The sequence below is a fragment of the Sceloporus undulatus genome, chromosome 2, assembly GCF_019175285.1.
Source record: "Sceloporus undulatus isolate JIND9_A2432 ecotype Alabama chromosome 2, SceUnd_v1.1, whole genome shotgun sequence".
Taxonomy (NCBI): Eukaryota; Metazoa; Chordata; class Lepidosauria; order Squamata; family Phrynosomatidae; genus Sceloporus; species Sceloporus undulatus.
The window spans coordinates 91,890,943-91,912,686 of record NC_056523.1 but is presented as its reverse complement, the minus strand read 5'-3'; the positions used below and the strand labels follow the sequence as shown (position 1 = coordinate 91,912,686).

At 39.4% G+C, this 21,744-nt stretch overlaps 1 protein-coding gene across 2 annotated transcripts in view; it reads right to left on the bottom strand.

Moving 5' to 3' along the window:
* Positions 1-21,744, bottom strand: part of PDGFRB (platelet derived growth factor receptor beta) — a 121,517-nt gene that overhangs the window by 32,710 nt on the left and 67,063 nt on the right. For both annotated transcript variants that reach the window (XM_042453226.1, XM_042453227.1), the window contains 10 exons: positions 16,589-16,763; positions 15,310-15,502; positions 12,909-13,024; positions 9,450-9,576; positions 6,820-7,025; positions 4,859-4,953; positions 3,980-4,112; positions 2,807-2,911; positions 2,105-2,215; positions 599-752 (listed from right to left, as the gene is read on the bottom strand). In XM_042453226.1, coding sequence (XP_042309160.1) covers positions 599-752; positions 2,105-2,215; positions 2,807-2,911; positions 3,980-4,112; positions 4,859-4,953; positions 6,820-7,025; positions 9,450-9,576; positions 12,909-13,024; positions 15,310-15,502; positions 16,589-16,763 — 1,415 coding nt within the window. The remainder of the gene's footprint in view (positions 1-598; positions 753-2,104; positions 2,216-2,806; positions 2,912-3,979; positions 4,113-4,858; positions 4,954-6,819; positions 7,026-9,449; positions 9,577-12,908; positions 13,025-15,309; positions 15,503-16,588; positions 16,764-21,744) is intronic.

The following is a 21,744-nucleotide window of genomic DNA, read 5'->3' as shown; positions in this document are numbered from 1 at the left end:
CAGAAGTTCACATTTATTTTCTGCATGATTCAGTTCATTATAATCTTAATGCAGTTGATTAATTTGTGAAGTGGTAGATTGATGGCAAATACCATGTTCAGGAAGGACATGGCAAAACCACCTCTGAGTACTCCTTGTCTAAGAAAACCCCATGAAATTCACAGGGTTGCCATATGTCAACAGGTGACTGGGAGGTACACACACAAACATAAACATGGGGTGAATGGGTGCACTTGTAACGTGAAAGGGATTTCCAAATGTCTCTCACCTTGTGGTGGTTACAGGTATCACTCCATTATGGAGAAGGGGGTGCCTAGGTGACCCTGTTTCACCAAAATAAATAGCTCAGACAAAGTAGTAGATACTGATAGCAACAAAGTAAGCCTTAGATATGTAAACTAAAAATTACAGAAGCACACATAAACAGAGTATAGCCAGCTCGGTGCTGAATTTGCCATCACTTAATCTTGCTATCAAAAAAGAAATAATCCTCATAATCTACGTTTCTGTTTCCATGAACCAGAAAGGGCATGAGCCTATATATACTGATGGAGTAATAGCAACATGCAGTGAAAGGAGAATGTTAGTTCACAGGCACCTCTGCACTCTGGTCTCATTGGGGGCATTCCCATACACCTCTGTCTCCTGTTTCGCTTTCTCGGTGCAGCACTGTAGAAACGTGTGCTTGTTCCTGTGCAAATAGTCCACCAAGTCTCCATAGCGGCAGTATTCTGTTATGATGTAGACAGGACCTGCAAAGGAGAAGAACAACTCTATGATTGTGTAGTGTGAAAAAAAACCTTGCCTATAGCTCAAACTACAAAGCAGCTGTAGCCTCATTGAGGAGATAAGATAGTTCAGACTGCATGGTGAGAGCTCCTTCAAAACACAACAGGAATCTTTATGCACTGAAAAGTAACAGAACAGCTTGGCTAGACACTTTTCCCTGTTATGCTCGGTTTCTGGGTAGAGCAAACTTTTTGTTTGGTAGAAGCAGTTGTTTTCAATTTATACAAAGTCTCAAATGCAGGTGCAGCCAGACCCAGATTTTACTGCCTGAGAATTCAGAAAGTATAGGTGTCAGAGAGAGAGAGAGAGAGAGAGAGAGAGAGAGAAGAAAGCTATCTTCCTTCCCCCCATGTTTGAATTTTGTTGCACTATCTGCCTCTACAGCACTCTGTGTCTATAAAAGGAAAATGTGGTACAGTGAGAACAGTGAATTCATTACAGTAAAAAGAGTCTCATGAGCAAGAGAAAGTCTATTGTTCTATGGGTCAAACTGGATTATGTAGATGGGGAGAAGGCAGATGACAGTTTTTGCTTTTTATCTGGACAGCTTGACTGTGATAGGGGAGCTGACAGGTTTTCTTTCCCCATCAAGAAACAAACATATTGACAAACAAAAGCAGTAGGTAACTGAAGAAAAATAAAAGCAGACTTTTCTCTCTTGCTGTCAAAATGCAGCTAGTTTTTAATCATACTTTTTCTAAAAAAACATTGGATTTTAAAGTATGATTACAAAAAACAAAAACAAAGAAAGAAAAAAAGAGAAGTACATAGTATATGAACACAGGCTGGGTCATATCACTGATATTGAACTGAGACCTGTTGATGATAAATTCTATGCAAGGTAAACCAAAATGGTGAAACATTTGGAAACCATGCCCTGTGAGGACTGACTTAAGGAGCTGGGTGTGTTTAGCCTGGACAAAAGAAGGTTACGAGGTGACATGATAGCCATGTTTAAATATTTGCAGTGTTGTCATATTGAGGCTGAAGTAAGCTTGTTTTCTGCTGCTCCAGAGATTAAGACATGGAGCAATGGATTCAAGCTGTAGGAAAAGAGATCCCTCTTAAACATTACACAGAACCTCCTGACAGTAAGAGTTCTCTTGGAGTGTGGTGGAATCCCCTTCTTTGGAGATTTTTAAACAGAGGCTGAATGGTAATCTGTTGAGGTGCTTTGATTGTGTATTCCTGCATGTCAGAGGGATTGGATGCCTTTGTGGTCTCTTCCAGCTCTATGATTCTAAAAGGAGGGGAAGGCAAAGGCAAAGCCACAGGGATATGTTCCAGGTGAAGGGAGCAGGAGGTTGCTATGTACCTCCTTTAGTGCAGGCACCAAGCAGGTTGACAATGTTCAGATGAGGCCCAAGGTGACTCATGATCTTCAGTTCCGACATAAGTGCTTGTTTTTCACTGGTTCGTGCAGTAGCTGTAAGGTGAACATATCAAATGACAAAACAAGAGCTTTTTAAAAGCAAAAGAATAATACCCATAGCCTTCAGAAAAAAATATGAAACTTGAAAAGACACAGAGAAATTGTCAGTGGAAAGAGGTGCAGAGTATCGATACTGGCATGGGGAAAAATATGTCTGGACTCTAAACGTGAAGGATGATTCAGATATTGCTTGGTTCACCTGGCTCTTGTTGACCACATGCACAGTACATATTTCCATACAGCAGTGATATATGGTTTGTAACAGTGTGTTCATTACATAAGTAAGCAATAAAGTATGAGTGATTCTGCATCACATTGGATTTAGGAGGCTATTAAAGGTTACTGTGGCTGACATTTGCATTTTTTCCCTTGTGAAACATTTTCCTTAACAAGCATCCTTTATACAATATGCCATGTGATCAAAGGCAATGATGACTGAATAGACTGGCAGAAAAGTGGTGGATGAATGACAAAAACATTTGGACAAACAACAAAAACATAAATGAGAAAGACAGGCAGCGGTGGAGAACAGTGAAGACTTAAGCATTTATGCACAGTGAGAGATAGAGAATATTCAAAACTCACACTTCAGCATTTTCACAGCAACCCTCATGGTGGATTGAGAATGGCTGAGGCTGTGAGCTATTGCTTCCACCACACGTCCAAAGGCCCCAGAGCCCAGAGTGCGCCCTAGAGCAGAGAGATACATATGTATTTTCAAAAGCATATAAGAAATCATTACCCACTGTTAACAACCATGGGAGGAGCCCAAAGAACAGCTGTGTTGAAAATGTTTAGCTCCTTACTTAACATCATGAGATATTCCACTGAGGAATGACTAAAGTTGGGAGTTACAATGTCTGGGCAAGAGCTGGTTTCCTCCAGAATGATAAGGCTTCTGTGCTAATGTCTTCTTCTAAATAAGAATACATGAGTTCTTCCATGTGACCACTAGATGGGGAGCTAATTGCAAATTCCATACGAAGGCCTGCCAACCTCAGCTGTTTACGGATGGTTTGCCATTGCTTCCTTGTAGTCGTTCAGCATTGTTAGGTCCCAGAAAACCCCATTAAAGGGTCACCCTTAAGCTTGCCATAAGTGATTGAAAGGCACACAAGAACAAGAACCATGAACACAAACTGTTAGGTACATGAACATTTGAGAGCCAATGTATATAGTGATTTGAGAGTTGGGCCAGGACTCTGGGACACATGAATATGAGTCCCTGCTCAGCCATGGAAACCCGTTGGGTGATCTTGGGCAAGTCACACTCTCTCAGCCTTAGAGGGAGACAATGTCAAATCTCTTCTGAATAAATCTTGCCAAGAAAATCCTAGGATGGGGGTGCCATGAGTGGAGGTACAAAACTCTCCTAAAGGAGAGATGAGGAGTTTCTGGATCTTCACAGGTTGATAGATTCAAATTTTCATCACTCCTAGCAAGCATAGCAAATGGTGAGGGGTGATGGGAGACTAACAACATCTGGACAGAGTGCCATGGTTTCCTCACTTATGTCCTAAAGGTTTGTGGAGTCGGAATATATGGTCTCTTTCCACTATTTCAGTGACATGGAAAACTGCAGCCCACACAAACCTGTAGCAACAGGAAGTAAGAATTCAGTCAGTTTATATTAAAATATAAACCCTCCCTCAAAGCACTCTACAAGCAAGATATGTGGCCAGCAAATAGGAAGAAGAGGCACTAGAATGAATCTGCCCTGTACATGCTTAATCTTTCTTGGCCTGTTTCTCCCCTCACCTAGTACAAGCTTATCTCTAGGAACTTCCCAACTAGAGTCATAAGGAAGCTGCATGGGATCCACATAGATATATTCATGTCCATCAGAGCTGACTGACTCAATCACCTTCCAGCGGATTTCATAGCGAGGTTTCTAGACAAGTGAGAAAAGGAAGGTATTAGAAAATGACTGTGCTATGTAAGATGTAGCATAGCTATAATATTAGATAAACCCAGGGGTCCTATCAGGAAAATTCATATGTAGTTGCAAAAGACACCTCACATCCACATATATTGTCCATCTTCACTTGTGGAGGGCTAACAAACTAGTCAGTGGCAATACAATATGAACAGAAACCACTGCACCATTATGTCCACACTTGAGCCCTATTAAAATAAATGGCACTTGAAGGAGTATAGGAATTCTAAACTGGGGCCTGATGCTTATTCTCCTTGACATCCAACACCAGTTTGAAAGCAGTTATGATTCTTTTAATCATTATTTCCCTAAAACCCCATATTATCATTATTTTTTATTATATTTGCAAATCAATATGGGAAAGACATTGCATGTATCCCACCAGTTTTAATCTAAACTTCTTGCAGTACTATAGGGGTCCCCCCCCCCACCCTGCATTATTGGAGTTTTATGAATTAATTTATCAGTGGTATTTCAGGCTTATCTATGTGTTTATGCCCTAAGAGAAGCAATAGTCCATAATGCCTGAACTTCAGCCTATTACTCCTAAATAAACATGGTTTTCATAGTAATATCCTGCTAAAGAGCTAAAATTTCATTATTGTGCCATTGCGAAAGACATTCAGGCTGTACTGGCTTAAGTGTATATCTCTGTATACATCTTTCAGTGAGACACAGAAAAGAGTCAGAAAGACTCTTACCTTTCGCCACAAGATGATGAGGATCACCAGGAAAAGAACCATGAGGACCAGCAAGGCCAAGATAACTGAGATGATGATCACTTTAAAGGACAAATCTGAAATAATGAGAAGATGCAGAATTATTGAACAGCCTTGTTAGTTTATGGCTGATGAATAAGCAAATATATTTTATTAGCATACATTGTAAAATCACATTTTGCCAGAAGGCGTAACAAGCTTGACAATAAACTAACAATAAAACATCTTCATTAAACAAAATGGACAAACTCTAGCAGAGGTTCCTCATATTAACACAGACTTATAGTTAGCAAGAGGACACTTCCTGAAAACCTTTGTCCAACACCTCTTGATCTTTCTGTACTTTGCCCTCAGGCACATGTCCTACTATCACATTACTGGTACAGAAACATTTTATGTTACAGCCTGTAGAGACACTTTCTTTGAACCAAGTCTCATCTGCAGATAGCAAATGAGATCAAAATAAAAGGATACAGAAGAAGAATGCAGCCTTCCATCTTTAAACTTCTTTCCCGTTTTCTTTTATCTTGCTAGATTAGATTAGTTGTGCGGCCTTCTCACTTTGTTAAATATGACCATGAAACCCTCCTCCCACTGCATTCTAAAATTTTTTTTTTAAAAAAAAGAAATGACCTAAGGCAGAAGAATTTATCCAGGAAGAAGAATTACATCCTATTCAGAAAGTCTGGGACTCTTTGACATGACCTGGGTTTTGTGAGCATGCAGAACACTGACAAGGAGCACCCTGTTAGTTCAGGAAGACCATGCAGGCCATATTCATAGCTCCCATAGACCCCTGCTCATGATACAGGCAAAGGCCCTGTAGCATGAATATTATGGGAAATAATGTTTAATAATAATAATAATAATAATAATAATAATAATGTTATTTATATTTTCCCCAGGTGGATCGAGGCGGGATTGCAACCTAGTATAAATATACAATTACAAATGTAATCAATAAAATATAAAAACATATATCAATTAAACAGTTTAACAATGAAAAAAACACATTATCGAAAGCGACAGTGTGGGTAAGGTATTCCAATCCTAATCAAAAAGATGGATCCATGCATCTCATACAAATGGGTATGCTCATCGGAAGAGATCCATTGAAGTAAAGATCATATCTGATCTCTACACATCCAGAGTAAAATGTAAAAATAGCTCCCACCTACATAAAAAATTGCAAAAAATGAGAAGGGTTACATTTCTCCTACAAAATAAGGTGTGTCACTCTCAAACCTTGTTTACAAAAAGAAAATGCTTTTTAAAAAACTGGCAAAGATCTTCAGGTCATTTCCAGTTTTGTCAGGAAGGACTAATATAGTCTTTCAAAGGAATGAACAAAGGATGGTATAAAGTGACTCACATTCCCTGGGGGCATGGGGCCCTTGAGATGTTGTTGAACTACAATATCCATTATTCTTCACCACTGGCTATGCTAGGTTCTAATGATGGGAGTTGCATTCCAACAACTTTTGGAGTGCCACATGTTTTCATCTCTTGCTCTAATTGCTGTGGTATTTCTGTTTTTATCTATACATTTAAATTCTGTCTCATGATTATGGCAGTATAATATGATTAAAATCTGATTGGGGTATATAATCCACAATAGTCTACATTATTTTTACTGTTTTAAATATAACTTTTTTTTATAGTCGCAATAATCATATTATATTCAGATGATACTGATTATAGAGGTATAATCCACAATAGTCTATTTAATTATTTTTGACTGTTTGAAATTAGTTAAATTGATTTTATTGTACAGTGCTCTGAGATCCTGTCAGAAATAAATAAAAATGAATAGGCGTAAAAGACCAAGTCTGCTTGGTCTGTGCATATTGGTACTGCTTCTGCCATAATATTATAGAAAGATTCAGTGTGATATATACATGCACATATATACTGCAATGCAATACATGTGCAGTGGGACTCACTGTGTGGGACCAGAGTGATGTTCTGCGAATCTGTCCCTAAGAGATTTTTAGAGTCACAGCTGATGAAGACTGGCTCATCTACTCGGTGGAGGTGTAGCTTGCTTGTCACAATGTAAATCTTCAGGTCATCTCGGTAGGTGGAGTTTGTTTGTAGATTCATATCTTCAGAGGTATTCCCCAGGATTTTGGTGGCTCCCCCATCACACCTGTTTCACAAGGCATCAAGCAATGGGAATCAGACCAGGTCACTTGCATGGGCCACCATTTGGGACAATGGGGCTTGCTGCCCATCGATGCTCAAATCCACAGATAGCAAGCCTGTGGATGGCAAGGTCCCACTGTACTTCAAAAAGCAGTGAAATAAGAATTTTTCATAGTAAACAGCTGCTTCAGAACAGAATAATCAGGACTGTTGTGTCACTGGGTTTTAAAACAATCATTCCCATGTACCTCTCCCTCCTTAGGAGCTGCCTTGGGTTCCACTTTGGGAGAAAGGCAGAGTACAAATGAAATAAAACTGAATACAGTGAGCCCTTGGTATCCACTTGGTCTCATTAAATACAATGACATAGTAAAATTGTGAATCTTATATAAAAAGGCAAAACAAATGTTTGCTTTTTGAAATGTGTATGTGTGTGTGTTTAATATTATCAAGCCACAGATGGCTGAATTCATGGATAAAGAATCTGTGGACCAGAATTTTTGACTGTTAATAAATATACCATGCACCTAATCAGCCCCTACATGGCTTGGGTCCTGACTTCTTGTGGGAATGCCTTCTCCCATATCATCCTCCCCACACTCTTCGTTCTGCTGGGAAGAATCTGCTTCAGCCAAAGAGGACTAGACTTTCGGCAGTGACCCAGTGCTCCTTTTCAGCAGTTGCTCCTAGACTCTGGAACGAACTGCCAGACGAGATCTGTCAGATTACCATCTTGGAAACCTTTAAGAAGGCTATTAAGATGGATCTCTTCCGGTAGGCCTTTCCAGACTAGGTCCACTTCTATTTTCCTGCCTCCCCCGCCCCCTCCACACACACACTTCTCTCCTCTTTTCTCCATTCCCTTTTCCATCCTATCTGGACCCCTGCTATACATTTTTTTTTTTACAAATCTTCTACTGATTTTAACTGTGATTTTATACTATTGTTCTAATATCTCTCTGGTTTAATCTCTTTTTAGTATTACTATGTTTTTATACTGGGGGGAGGGATAGGGTTTTTTAGAATTTTAACTGTATTTTGTTTTATTGTTGTAATCTGCTTGGATTCCAAGTGATTAAGTGGAATATTAATTATTATTATTATTATTATTATTATTATTATCATTTCTTGCAGCTTCTATATAAATGAAACCTACACAAGTAAGTTGAAGGCTATTACACATATTTGCCTGGCCTTAGTTATTAGTAAGTTATTAGTAGTTATCAGGAAATGATGGTCTGTGGGACTAAATTTATTCCTCTTGACAGTTGCAAGCTGATGTTCTTCTCATTGTCTATACTAATGGAGGGAGAGGAGGTAGTGGATCATGAAATGAGGTCAGCCATAATGAAAGAGTCAAGGGAACTAAGATGAATTCAGATAATACTGTATGCTAAAAACTGGTAAAGATGGTACAGGCTCAGTCTCCCTTATCTGAAATGCCATGGACCAGAAGTGTTTTGGATTTTGGATTTTTGTTTGTGTGTGGAGTATTTGCATACACATAATGAGATATTTGGGGCATGAGACTCATGTCTAAACATGAAATTCATTAACACTTAGTATACACCTTACATACATAGTCTGAAAGTAATTTTAAACACAATAGTTTATTTTTGAGCATGAAACAAAGTTTGTGTACATTGAACCATCAGAAAAAAAAGTGTGTTACTATCCCAGTCATCCATGTGGACTATTTTAAATTTGGACATTCTGGCCTGTCTGTAACAGGCCACAGTTGGCCCTCCATTTTCATGGGGGATCCATTGCCTTTGAGGCATATTCTAACCTCATAGGCTTGAATGGGGTGTGCCCCCACACACGCCATTGCAAATAGCAGAGGTCGCCTCTCTGCAGATATTCAAGTGTGAGGATCCCAGTTCCACGTGTTAGGAGGGGCGATTGTATTTCAGATTTTGGATTCCAGATAAGGGATGCTCAGCCTGTATTATGACTTCCATACTGGAAGCACACTGTATGGTTGGTTAGTGCACTGGCCAGTCATTTCCAGGATGGGCTGCTGGGACCTGTGGTAGGAGGAAAAGGCTCAAGGACCTTTGAAAAGTTTCATATCCTCAGCAGAGAGTATCAGTGTGCACAAGAAGTTTTCCAAGTGTACAACACCACTTTTGAAAAATAATAACAGAAAAGTTTCCTTCCAATTCAGCTTGGAGGAAAAAAGTCCAAACCAAAGATCACCGAGGGTGACCTGCCAAAGAAGGAAATAGCTAGCTGGACAGTGGTACTCCTTTTAGGCTTCAATTTCCACCTAAATATTATTGATATATTATTGGTATCTGTCCTCTGTGTACTGCAGTTAGTGAGATTCACTGCAGAGAGTCCTGCATCATCTCCATTTCCATGCTTCCCCTCTCAGAGTTTCAATCATAAAGGCACTACACATGTGGTACAAAAACAATCTCTTTACCGTTTTATATCGTTACAGGTATACCACGTAATCTCTGGCTGGGGCATTCCTTCTGTAATACAGGTCACTGTTTGCTCCCCACTGGTGGTGTTGCTGTTTTCTCTCAGGTCTGTCACTTTAGCTGGGACTGGTTATATTGGAGAAAGAAAAGAAGACAAGAAGGATTTTGTCAGAAAAAATGAAGGAGCTGGTCCCACAGATGGAAGTAAGCAGTATGACCAGTGGAGAATTTATATTGTAAATAGTAGTATATGATGTATTCATGTAATCTGAATCACAAGCCTGGTGGTCTAATGTGAGTTCCCCATTTTGACAGAGAACTATTTAAATGTATAACTTCCAGACTTTTTTTGAATAGACAGGGTTTCTTCATATACACACATACCACTTTCACAGTTCAAGCTCACTAAGAAATACCCCATCAGCTTTGATGATTTTAGAAGGCAATCAGTTTTGGAGCAACTATATACTATTGATACTGATACTGAAACAGTTTCTGTGTCCCCATGTGGTGCAATTTCAGCAGTATGGTATACAGCACTGGTGGATGGTGGGATTGATACTCCCACCATCCATTTTTGGAGGACACCAGTTCTGAGAAGGCTCAGTGGTTAAGACACTGACTCTGAAGATCACAAGGTCAGCAAGTCGGCAGTTCAAGGCTCAAGCACCACATGACACAGTGATTTCCTGCCACTAGTCTCAGTTTCTGCCAGCCTAACAGTTCAAAAGCATATAAAAGTGCAAATAGATAAATAGGTACCACTTTGGTGGGAAGATAATAGTGTTCTGTGCAGCCATGCTGGCGATATGACCCACAGAGTAGTCTGACAACACTGGCCCCCTCCGCTTGGTAACAGAGATGAGCGCTGGCCCTACAGTTGGACACAACTTGACCTTCATGTCAAAGGGGAAACCTTTACCTTTTACTTATTGTACTAAGCCCACCAACAGTCTTACCATTCCTAGGCAATGACCATACAAAGCACAAACATATTAAAAAGCAGAAATTGTTAGAGAAAAAGATCTTTGGGATGAGTGACGTCTCATTCTGCCGGTGGTTCTGAACTGGTACCAACTGGAACAGATGCAGTCTTCTTAGCTACTCAGGAACAAAGTAACGTCAACACAGATTTTCACTCAAATGAGGGTTTATTGACTTTGTTGCTATTTACACTTTACAGCAGGCTACTATACATTTATTCTCTTTCAGAGTCCATGCTAGAAGCTTGAATGTGACATCAGTCTTTGTTCTCACACAAGATCAACCTTCCCACCAAGTGGACACACCTCTTTCTCATGAAGTCACCATACTACACAAGACCATAACAATAATACATTTTGTGTATATTATATCTCAGGCAATGTCCTTGAAGACTTGCTCTTCCAGGCCTAGACTTTCTGGCCTGCAACAGGAACCATTTTAAACCTTAGTTAACCATTGACACATCTGAACATTTTCAATACAATTTAGAAATATATTTTAACAGAAATCAGGGTAGCATTAACAGATGCTTTTACTTCATATTCCAGTAAATTCTTTGAGATAACAAGATGGATTCAGTAGACTTTGGGCTTGATCTAATAAAATAGTTTTTCTGGTCTTTCAGGATACAGTGGCCCGATACAGAATGTCCTAAAAGGACACTCTGCTGGTGCCTCCTTTTCTGCCGTCGGGAAACCACAGCAGATAAACCACGCGGTTTCCCACCAGCAGAAAAAGAACCCACAAAAAGCGGGTCCTTTTTTCGGCGCACTTGTGACGCCCATGTGCACCAATGGCGCACTCGTGACATCACAAGTGTGCTGTGATGTGCGGACGCTAAGCATCCATCACATCAAAATGGCGGCACCCATCTGGTCAGGGCACTGCCATTTTGACGTACGGAATACGTACTGGGGTTGCGGGGCGTCTGTAAGTGATGCCCCGAGGCAACCCTAGCACGTATTCCTTACGTGCTAAAAGGCCCATCTGTATTGGACCCATGACAGCAAGAAAAAGAGGGCCAGAAGAAATTTACAAAGAGTACAAATAAAGGTCTTGGTGTCAACAAGGATGCCCTGTTTAAATTTTACCAAAATAAAGCTGCTTGGGGTCTCTTTGGAGGTATGCTATTTAAATGATGCATGAGTCCTAAGAATCCGGAGGTCGCGCCAAAGCCACACTCTGTTCCTAAACACTGGAGTGCAGCTTTGGTGCAGCTTCCAGATTCTTAGGATGCATGCATCATTTAAACAGCATATCTCCAAAGAGACCCCAAGCAGCTTTATTTTGGCAGTCTGTAACAGGCCAAAGTTTGCCAATCATAGGCATGCTAGAACTCCATTTGAATGGGTCAACACACATGATAGATTGATTTAAACAAGCAAAGTTAGTCCTCCAGATGCTGTTGATCTGCACCTCCCAGCATTCCTCACCATCAACCATGCTAGTATGACAAATGGTATGCTAGCTGATGGGAGTTGCAATCCAACATCTTCTACGAAAATTTTGCTTACCCCTGCATTAAAATTTGCCAGGGCAGAGAGATAATGTAAGGATGAGGGATCAAAGTCAAAGAACTAGTTTCTTCCCTTTGCAAAACTCTGTAGCATGGATGATAGCATCACTCTTCCTCTTTGCTTCCACACATGAGAAAGTGAGTGGAGGCAGGAAGTACTCTCAGCTGGTTCATGTAAATGACTGGGAGGGAGAATCACACCCAAGGGGAATCCCAGTTACTGTTGTGGATAATGGTGTGGAACTCCTCTCACCACTCCCAGCTTTGTACCAGACCTAGACCCAGACCTCTATGGGTCAGATGTCTGCACAGTTGATGTTAACCTGTTACTTATGTTAATATGGGCAGAATGCAGATTTTCTGTACACCCCAACATAGACCTCTGGGTAGTTTACAGCAGATCAGCTACATTTTTAAAAACCCATTATTTAATGACAACAAATAATATGTTTCTGAAATGAAGAAAGTAGTGGAATTTTGCATAAGATGTCTTGGAACAGTTCTGCTACTGAAAACAAATTTCTAGACTCAGAGGCACATAATTTATCTTGTATTGTAATGTTTTAAATTTTGTAAGCCGCCTTGATCATAACTATGGAAAGGCGGGGTAAAAATAAAATTTATTATTATTATTATTATTATTATTATTCTACAATTCATTTAAAGTCATTTCAACCTGTTCTTGTTGGTAGAATTTGGTGGTTATAGTATGACATAAATCTGAAATTTGAAGTTTCCCCATTTCTGTCCTCCACTATATCTGGTTTGGCTCATTAATTAATTAATTCTATAGTAGCAGAAAACGAAAATACAAAAGCAATCCTGTTTATAGCAGTGGCACACATGTCACGTGGGGACACTTTTACCTCTGAAATTTCATTTTTTCCAGATCTTTACATACTGCATTTCAATGAGGATATATATAGTCCAAAATAATTTTGTCAAGTGATACACTCACCATTAATCTGCAAGTAAAAGGACAGGTCCTTCGAGTCATCATTATGGAAAGCTCGGACAGTGTATAAGCCTCCTTCACTCTGTTTCACTCTTACGAGGGTTAGAATGGTTTGATACCTGGCAGAAAGTGAACCTTACAAAAATTAAGATAGTGGAGAAAGAGATTTGCTCGAGTATAAGAAGCAGAAAACCTGCTGCATTATATAAAAGGAAATTTTACATCCAAAGAAAGAAACCTGTTCCCTTCACTCAAGACAGATTTTATTATTCCTGACTTATGGCATTTTTGTGGTAATCAAGAAATTTGCTTTCAAGAATTCAATAAGAAACCTTATATGTTATGATAGGAATATACTATAAGTTTGTTATATATAGTAAATATATATGTAATTCAGTTACATTGTATTTGATCAATGCATGTTACAACAGACTATATGCACATAACACTTCTTCAACAGATGTTTGCCACAGCCCAGCTGGACACACTCAGACACATGTTTGGAATAATGCATGAACAGAGCAGATTAGATTAGGCCTACCCACTCCTGATTTAGTGGAAGTGCAAAGCTGACTGTGTTGCCCATCTTTTAAGAATGTATATACACAGATCCAAGAGAATAACGCATCTATAAAAGTAGCAATCTTTAGTGTGCATGTTAGCAAACTATCATTTACAGATGACTCTCATTGGACTAGAGCAAGTGTTTATCTAGTAAATTGTTTCTTTGTCTTCATGGCACCTAAACAGACAAAAAGCTCTGTGAGGGCCTGTCACTTTTTCCCCACATTAGCAGAAAAGATGAGATCTGGCTGAAATTCCACTTCTATAATTTAATATTCAAAAGATGATTATCTCCCTTGAAAAATACCTCTACTTTCAAGCTAAGCTCCCTAGTAGCCTTCATTTGTTCCAGCATCCACCTAAGCATTCCCAAGTGTGAAAGACTGGTCCAAAACTCAAACAGAAATAATCCTGTTTGAGACAGCTTTAATTGCTCTGGCTGAATCTTAGGGAATTCTGGGAACTGTAGTTTTATGAGACATGTAACCTTTTCTGTCAGAAAGCTTTGGTGCAACAATAAACTACATTTCCCAGGATTCCCTAGCACTGAGCCAGGGCAGTTAATAGAGTGTGTTTTGCCCCATTTAGAATTTTGCTTCCTATACATTGGTATACAATGTATTCTGACTAAGTGTGCAGCTACACTGTAGAAATAATGCAGTTTGACACCACTTTAACTGCCATGGCTCCATCCTTCAGAATCCTGGAATTTGTAGTTTTGTGAGGTACCAGAACTCTTTGGCAAAGAAGGTGAAAGATCTCATAAAACTACAAATCCCAGGACTCCATTGAGTGGAGCTATAGCACTTAAAGTGGTGTCAAGTGGCATTAATTCTACAATGTAGATGTACTGAAACATAACTGGGCTACCATTTTCATGACTTCTTCTATTCTAATTATTATATTATTATATTATTTTAAAGTAGACACACAAGAAAGGATGCTGAATCCCTTCTATCAACCCAAGCATTCCTGTGCATTACTCTTTTGGTACACTCAGTTTTCTCTCTTCCTGGCTTTCATACCAGAGATGAGCCAGGAATGCAGGGCTATGGCTTGACCACAGAGAGGAATTAAGGCACAAGAGGAGGAGGGTTTAGTGCATCCAATGTCCTTTTTTCCTTGGTCAAAGATAGATTAATGCTTTGCGTGAGCAGGGTAGACATGTGAAAAGAAACATATGTTCACCAGTCATGTCTAGTTTTGCATACATTCATTTTTTCACTTTTCTCCATATGTGGCAGAAACAGGAGGTCAGAGAAATAGCACAGAAAAAAAAAAAGAGTTGAAATACATTAACCCCTCGCATATTCCCCAATTAAATCAGCAGCTCCCAACCATTTGGGTTGTTATTGTATTGGTAATGGTTATGCTGTTTTATTGAGTGTATTTTATATGACATTGTAGTTTTAATCTTGTAATTGTTGTTTTTATTGTTGTAATCCCGCCTTGATCCACAGGGAGAGGTGGGAAATATAAATAAAAATATTGTTGTTGTTGTTGTTGTAAATAATGGTGCTGTGGGATCTTCTAGTGTAAAGTGGAAAGTCTTCCAGCATAACATACAGTGTGGCTTAATTCAACCTAAAAAGCATGCTGAGATTATGGCTGTGCAGACAAATCAGAAGTTCCCTGGCAAACAGCATACCAACATCCAGCAGCCTAGGATGTTATAGGGATGCAGGAATGCAAAAGAAAAGAAAAGTCAAATAAACACAAATTAAAAATGATAAATAGCTGAATTTGAAAGACATGGAAAAGAAAAATTCTGGGGTGGCAGAAAAAACAGAAAGGATTTAGCTTTAGCAGATTTCAATTTATCCTACAACAAAGGGCTTACCTGGTTTCCGACAAATTCTTGCTGGTGATGGCAAACTCACTGTTGCTCCCTGAGTTCAGAGGTTGATTATTCTGAAACCAGGTGATTGTTGGGCTTGGATAGGCCTCAATCTGCACATGGAAAATGTGGCTCTTGTGCAGTTCAGCAAACACAGTGTCATTCATAACAGTGTGGAAAGTCACAAATCCATGATCTAGATAAGAAAGGGTGAGGGAGAAAAATTACAGGAAGGCAGTGGGACCTTGGCTTTGCTATCCTTCTAAGTTGAATACAGGATGGCAGTGGCAGAAGGTGGCACAGCTTCTATATGGAAATGGTATTGGTGAAATGGTTGGAAGAAGAGGAGTGCAGCTAGAATCTTACAACATCTTATGCAAGAGAAGTTGTTTTACATATGACTATTCAGTCCTTGCAATATGGAATTATTTCTTTCAAATAAAAAAACTCAGTTTGAAACCCAACACCATTCTAGTTCAAGAGAAATGTTAACCTTCAAATAAGTATGACAGCCTCAATTTAGTCATTTTGGCTTCTTGCAAGAGTTAAGGCTTGATTTGTTCTAGGACCCCTTTATTTGTCTTTTTAGCAAACCATGGTATCCACAGAACCTGAGGAGGGTGCAGTTTAGATTTGGGTTTCATATCATTTCACCTCCAAATCCTGACAACAGCCCTTTGTCAAATGCTTGGATGCACTCAAGTTATACTCCAAAAAGATAAGTAAAACTCACAAACAGCTTACGTCTGCAACTCAGCAATCATATATTTTCATTAAATGAAACAGTAAACAAAAAAGTAAACAATTACTGAGAGAAAAATCAATAATTAAAGACTCACCCACCCCTTATGAAATCAGGAACTGATATGGATAAATTCACAATAAGGCTCTTCAAAGGGTCCTTTACTAATTCCCCAGTCAGGATAAACATGGACAGGTGGGGAAAAAACCTCCTCTCCCACAAACATGTAGACATAGCAAATTCTGCAGCAGAGGAAGTTGGGGGCAGCAGTGATTTAAAAATAGCCAGGGATAGCAAGCAGGCATTGCCAGTTCCTGCTACAGACAGGCCTTGTCTGAAAGGGCCTGCCAGTTAATATAGTGCTATAATAGGAGCAATGTAACTTCATTTTAATCCATATTTTATTAAACTACACAAAAGCAATGCCTTAGTAGCATTAAATAGCACTAGTGGTGAAGTATAATGTCATCAGCTCTGACAGGCAGAAAGCTTTAACTGCCCTTTGTTATTGACAAGCAAAAAGCTTTTTGGCCAACATACCAATCACTCTGATATAGATGTCTTGTGTTTCTTTTTGCCCATGATAGGTATCAGTGGCCTCACAAACATACAGCCCTTCATCTCCCAGCTCAGCATTGTGGATGGTTAGCGTGGAATTAGAATAGTGGCGGATCCCTGCTACAAAATCTGTCACTGGTTCAACCATCTTGCCTACCTGTAAAGGAAAGTAAAGAAACTTAAGGCAAACAACACTTAGAAATAAAGGAGTTGTCCAGAATTGGTTGCCGGAGATCTGAGGTCCATTAGAGGGTTTCTCCTGTGTGTTTCATCAGTCAGAGCAATATCTTGTTGGAGAACAAGGAAGAGGAACTTTTCTGCTGTGGCACCCTAGTGATGAAATACACCCCCCTTAGAAGCCTGATTGGCACCTTCATTGCTCTCATTCCATTGCCAAGTAAAAACATGGTTGCTTACAAAAGCCTTTGGAACCTTACTAGTTTTATAGAGATCTGCACATCAGCATGGTGTTGAATTTTTTAAAAAGTATTTTAACTGATTTTAATCTTTCTTTTAAGCTTTTAAATGGTTTAGCATGTTTTTAACATTTAAAATTATTTTATTGTTTACACTGTTTTAAACTGATCATGTACATTTTATTATATGCTTCCCTGAGAACTTTAGATAGATAGGAAATATGTTTTTTTCTAGATGATGATGATGATGATGATGATGATGATGATAACATTACTCATTTGTTAAATCTAGGTAACTATTAATAAGAATGTGGCCAAAGACCATGCTCAGATTATTAAAGATAAGATGTTTAGGAACACTGACAGGAAGGAAGTGCATCTTACTTCTCTACTCTTCATATGACAATCCTTCCCGCCCCCTGCTAACATTTAGCATCTGTTTCTGATCTAACTAATGAGCACAACTGATGATGGAAAGTCTTTGGAAGAAAGCACATCAATGTGGAAACTGAAACTTACGGGATAAAGTGTTTCAGTATGATTCCCTGCTACAGACCTTCTGCTTCAGCAGCAAAGTACCTTCTCTTCCTTGCAGACCATTTGTTCTATAAGTAATGTCTGAGAGTAATGAAAACCCTTCTCATAATCTACACAATGAATTGCACAGCTTTTTCAGAACCAATTATGCACAATTTAAAACTTCCACACTGTCTTTTCATACATGGAGGTGAACTGCAGAAGGACACAAATGACAGTAATCATAAAATAGAAACCAGACGTCATCTGGAACAACAAAGGAAGAAAATTTTCATTCTGGAAGTATGACAGCTGAGTTACACAGGACCAGAGCTTGAATGATAAAGTTTCATCTACTTTATCCTAGCTGCTCAGTAATTATTACTTTTTAAAAATGTTTATGTCACCTTACAGCAAAACTTCCAAGGCATCTTAAAAATTCTATGCATATTTACTCAGAAGTAAATCCCACTGACTTCAATAAGATATATGCCCAGAAAAGGACCCTTATAATGCATACAATAAATCATGAAAATAAACCAGACCACACAAAAAACATACTCCATATAAAATGCAAAGCAGATACAAATTAAAAGCACCAGTGGAATGATAAAGTTACATTATACAAACTCATTACAGTTGGCCCTCCATATCCATGGATCTTTTATCCATGGATTAAAGCATCCATGGATTGAAAATATTAAAAAGATTTATAAATTCCAAATATCAAACCTTGATTTTCCATTTTATATAAGGGACACCATTTAGCTGTGCCATTTTATTTAATGAGACTTGAGCATCCATGGATTTTGTTATCCACAGGGGGTCCTGGAACCAAACCTCAGCAGATAACAATGGCCCACTGTATTAGTTATGTGATGTGGTGTACTTCTATATACATATGTATGCATATGTAAACATGTACTCCTCTGGAATTTCTGAATGAAATTCTGTCTGGAGGAGATGATAAGACCCCTCCCACTACAAGATCACATATGCAACCTTGTGGGATAATACTAATAGTCTAAGTTTTTCAATATCCCATCTTTGAAGGGCCATTTCCCAATATTTTAAATCAGAGGTGGGAATTGTGAAACCATTCAGATATGTTGGAGTGCAGCTCCCAGAATACTCACACCATCTCTATGCTTCCGAGGACTGCTGGGAGCTGCAGTTCCATAATATCTGAAAGGCCACATGATTCCTACCCCTGCTCTAAAGAAAACGTAATAAAGGACAAACTAAACATGCCAGTAAATACATCTTTTTAAATGTTAAAAATAACAGCTGCACCAGTTGCAAGGTGAACAAGACTGGAACTATATCAGAGGGTAAGGTTGGATTTAACCCTTTCCCCATAACACAGTGTCACTAATTCACTTATCCGCTGCTGCTATTTTTTCCAGTGTTAAACTGCTATTGGTGACAATGACTATTCCCATCATTGGGAAGGATTTGGGGGATGGGGTGGCTAGGTAGGATTTTCACCAGAACTATGATGTCTTTGAAGAAGAAAAGGAGCATCTCCTCTTCTTGTGCACCACAGTCTGAACCATTATTGCTTTTCTTTGCATTACTGTGTAGGTATTAATTTGAAAATTGATCTGACAATAGATACTCATTTAAAGTGATACATTAAATACATTCACACAATTAACATTATGTCCAGATTGTCCCTAAAACCATGACTCCAGAAGATTTTTGTTGCTGCCTGTTTTCGTTTTGAAATTCCAGCTTCCCCCTTACTATGGTTCTAGGGCTGTTCAGACTTTCCTGCAGTTGCTATTTATGTAAAAACAATTCACATTAATTCTATTCTTGCATATAATCTTACATCTCATATGGCACACAGCTATTCACATACCATTTAAGAGAGGGTATATCCATACTTGGCTATTATGCTCTACTAGTTGTCCTTCTGCTGAAATATCTGGCCCAGATTTTATCAGAGAAAAGAATCTCACTGTTAGTCTATCATAGGTGGGTTACAGACCGCCGAAAAGCGGCGGTCTGCTACCGCCACCAGTTACAGCGTCTGGGAACCGCAGCAGCCAAATGGCGTGGTTCCTGGACACTGCAAAGAAGGAGCGCGAAAATCGCACTCCTTCTTGCGCCCCGGGAGAGACACCACAAGTGCCGAAGTGCGCACTCGCAGTGTCATTTCTGGGGCGCAACATGCGGACGCAGCACGTCCGCTATGTAAAGATGGTGGCGGCCATGTGGAACGGCCGCCGCCATTTTGTACGGACTCAGTCCGTACTAGGGTTATGGGCGTCTGGAAGAGATGCCCCTTTCTAACCCTAGTACGGACTGAGTCCATGCTAGGGTGCCCGTTTGTAACGGGCCACATTTATTATAAGTACTTATGTATGTGGGATTATAATCTTCTGCCTTTCTCCCAACATGGGACTCAAAAGGACTCACAACACAGGTTAAAACAAGACATACCTTAAACACTATGATTACAATAAAAACATGTTTTTTAAAAAATCAACCACCTGTCCCATTAAAAACAGTACTAATTTAAAACAGTTTGAAAGCATTTAAAACATAGCAATGAAAATAAATGTACAGCGCACACATCCTATTCAAAAATCCTATTTCAACTACCAGTTAACAACCAAAAGTCAACCTAAATAAGAAGGTCTTTGCTGCCCACAAATAGAAAGCAGAGAGGTAACCAGGCTAGCCTCTTGAGGAAAAGAGTTCCATAGCCTGGGAATAGCCCCTGATAAAAACCCCACACCACATGTCCTCATCCGACATGCCTCTGATGGTGGTATAACTGAGATAAAGTGCTTCCCTAAATATCTTATAAATCTGGCAGGCTCATATCAGGAAATGAAGTCTTTCAAACATTTCAGACCTATAAAGCACAAATGGCTTGGGTTTGAATTGTATCTGGATATATTTCAAACTGGCAGGAAGGGAAGCCTTTAAAAGAAGGAGGTTAAATGTTCCCTGTAGTCAGGCTGAAGTGTTTTTGGACCTGCTGAAGGTTCCAAACAGATTCCAAGGACAGGGCTGGGTAGTGTGCATTTCAGTGTAATGCTAATCCATTCATTATTAATGCTAATCACCAGGCAAGACTGAATCTCTGTTCCCTAATCTGCCTTTGAGTGACAGAAGCATCTCTGTCTTGTCTGGATTGAGCTTCAGTTTGTTCACTCTCATGCAGTCCATTATTGACAACACATACCCATTTAGAACTAAAACAGTTTCCATTAAATTAGATGGAAAAGACAGATATGGATGTTGTCAGCATACTGCTGATAGCAAACCCCACAACTATGGGCAAACTCTCCCAGCAGTATCATGTATATGTTAAACTACATGGGGAACAAAACAAATCCTTATGGGATTCCACAGACCAGGATGTTGAATTGGAATCTCCAAGCATCTCCTTCTGACCTCACTCCTCTGAGAAGGTCCAGAGCCATTGCAAAACAGTAATGCCAAGTCCCATCTTGGGAATGTGGCCCAGAAGGATGCCATGGTGAATAGTATCAAAAATGATTGAGAAGTCCAGCAGAAAAAAGCCATTTTCATTTCATAACACAGCCTGAAGACAGAATGAAAGATAATCAGTCTGATCTAGAAACAGCTGGGCTGGCCACAGTAGTTCATTCACTGCTGACTTCCTATTTATTACTATCACAGTGCCTTCAATATGGGACTGCTATTGAAAATAGCACAGAGACTGAATGCAACATGTGGCAGCTAAATTGCTGGCAGGAACACTTAATCCATTGGCTTCAGTTTTAAAGAAACTGCACTGGCTACCAGTATACTTCCAGTCTGGGTTCAAGGTGATACCAAAGGCATGCAAAGCCTTAAATGGCCCTGGATCTCAATACTTAAAGGAATATCTGCTTATGCATTGAGATTACCTGGCAAGGCACTCCTCTGTCTCCCATGGATGGCAACAATTCATAATGTGGAGACAGGGGAGAAGGTCTTCTCTGCTATGGTGCCCTGACTGTGGAATGCCCTCTCCTTAGAGGGACAATTGGCATCAATGTTGGCTTTCTTTTTGCACCAACTTAAAACCTGGCTCTTCAACAAAACTTTTGCAGCCCAGTAAAGCCATCTGTTTATGTCCCTTTCACACTAAACAGTTATACAGCTGTGATTCCACTTTAATTGTCATGGCTGCATCCTATGGAATCCTGGTTTTTTTTTTAATTTGGTAAAGTACTCTGGCTG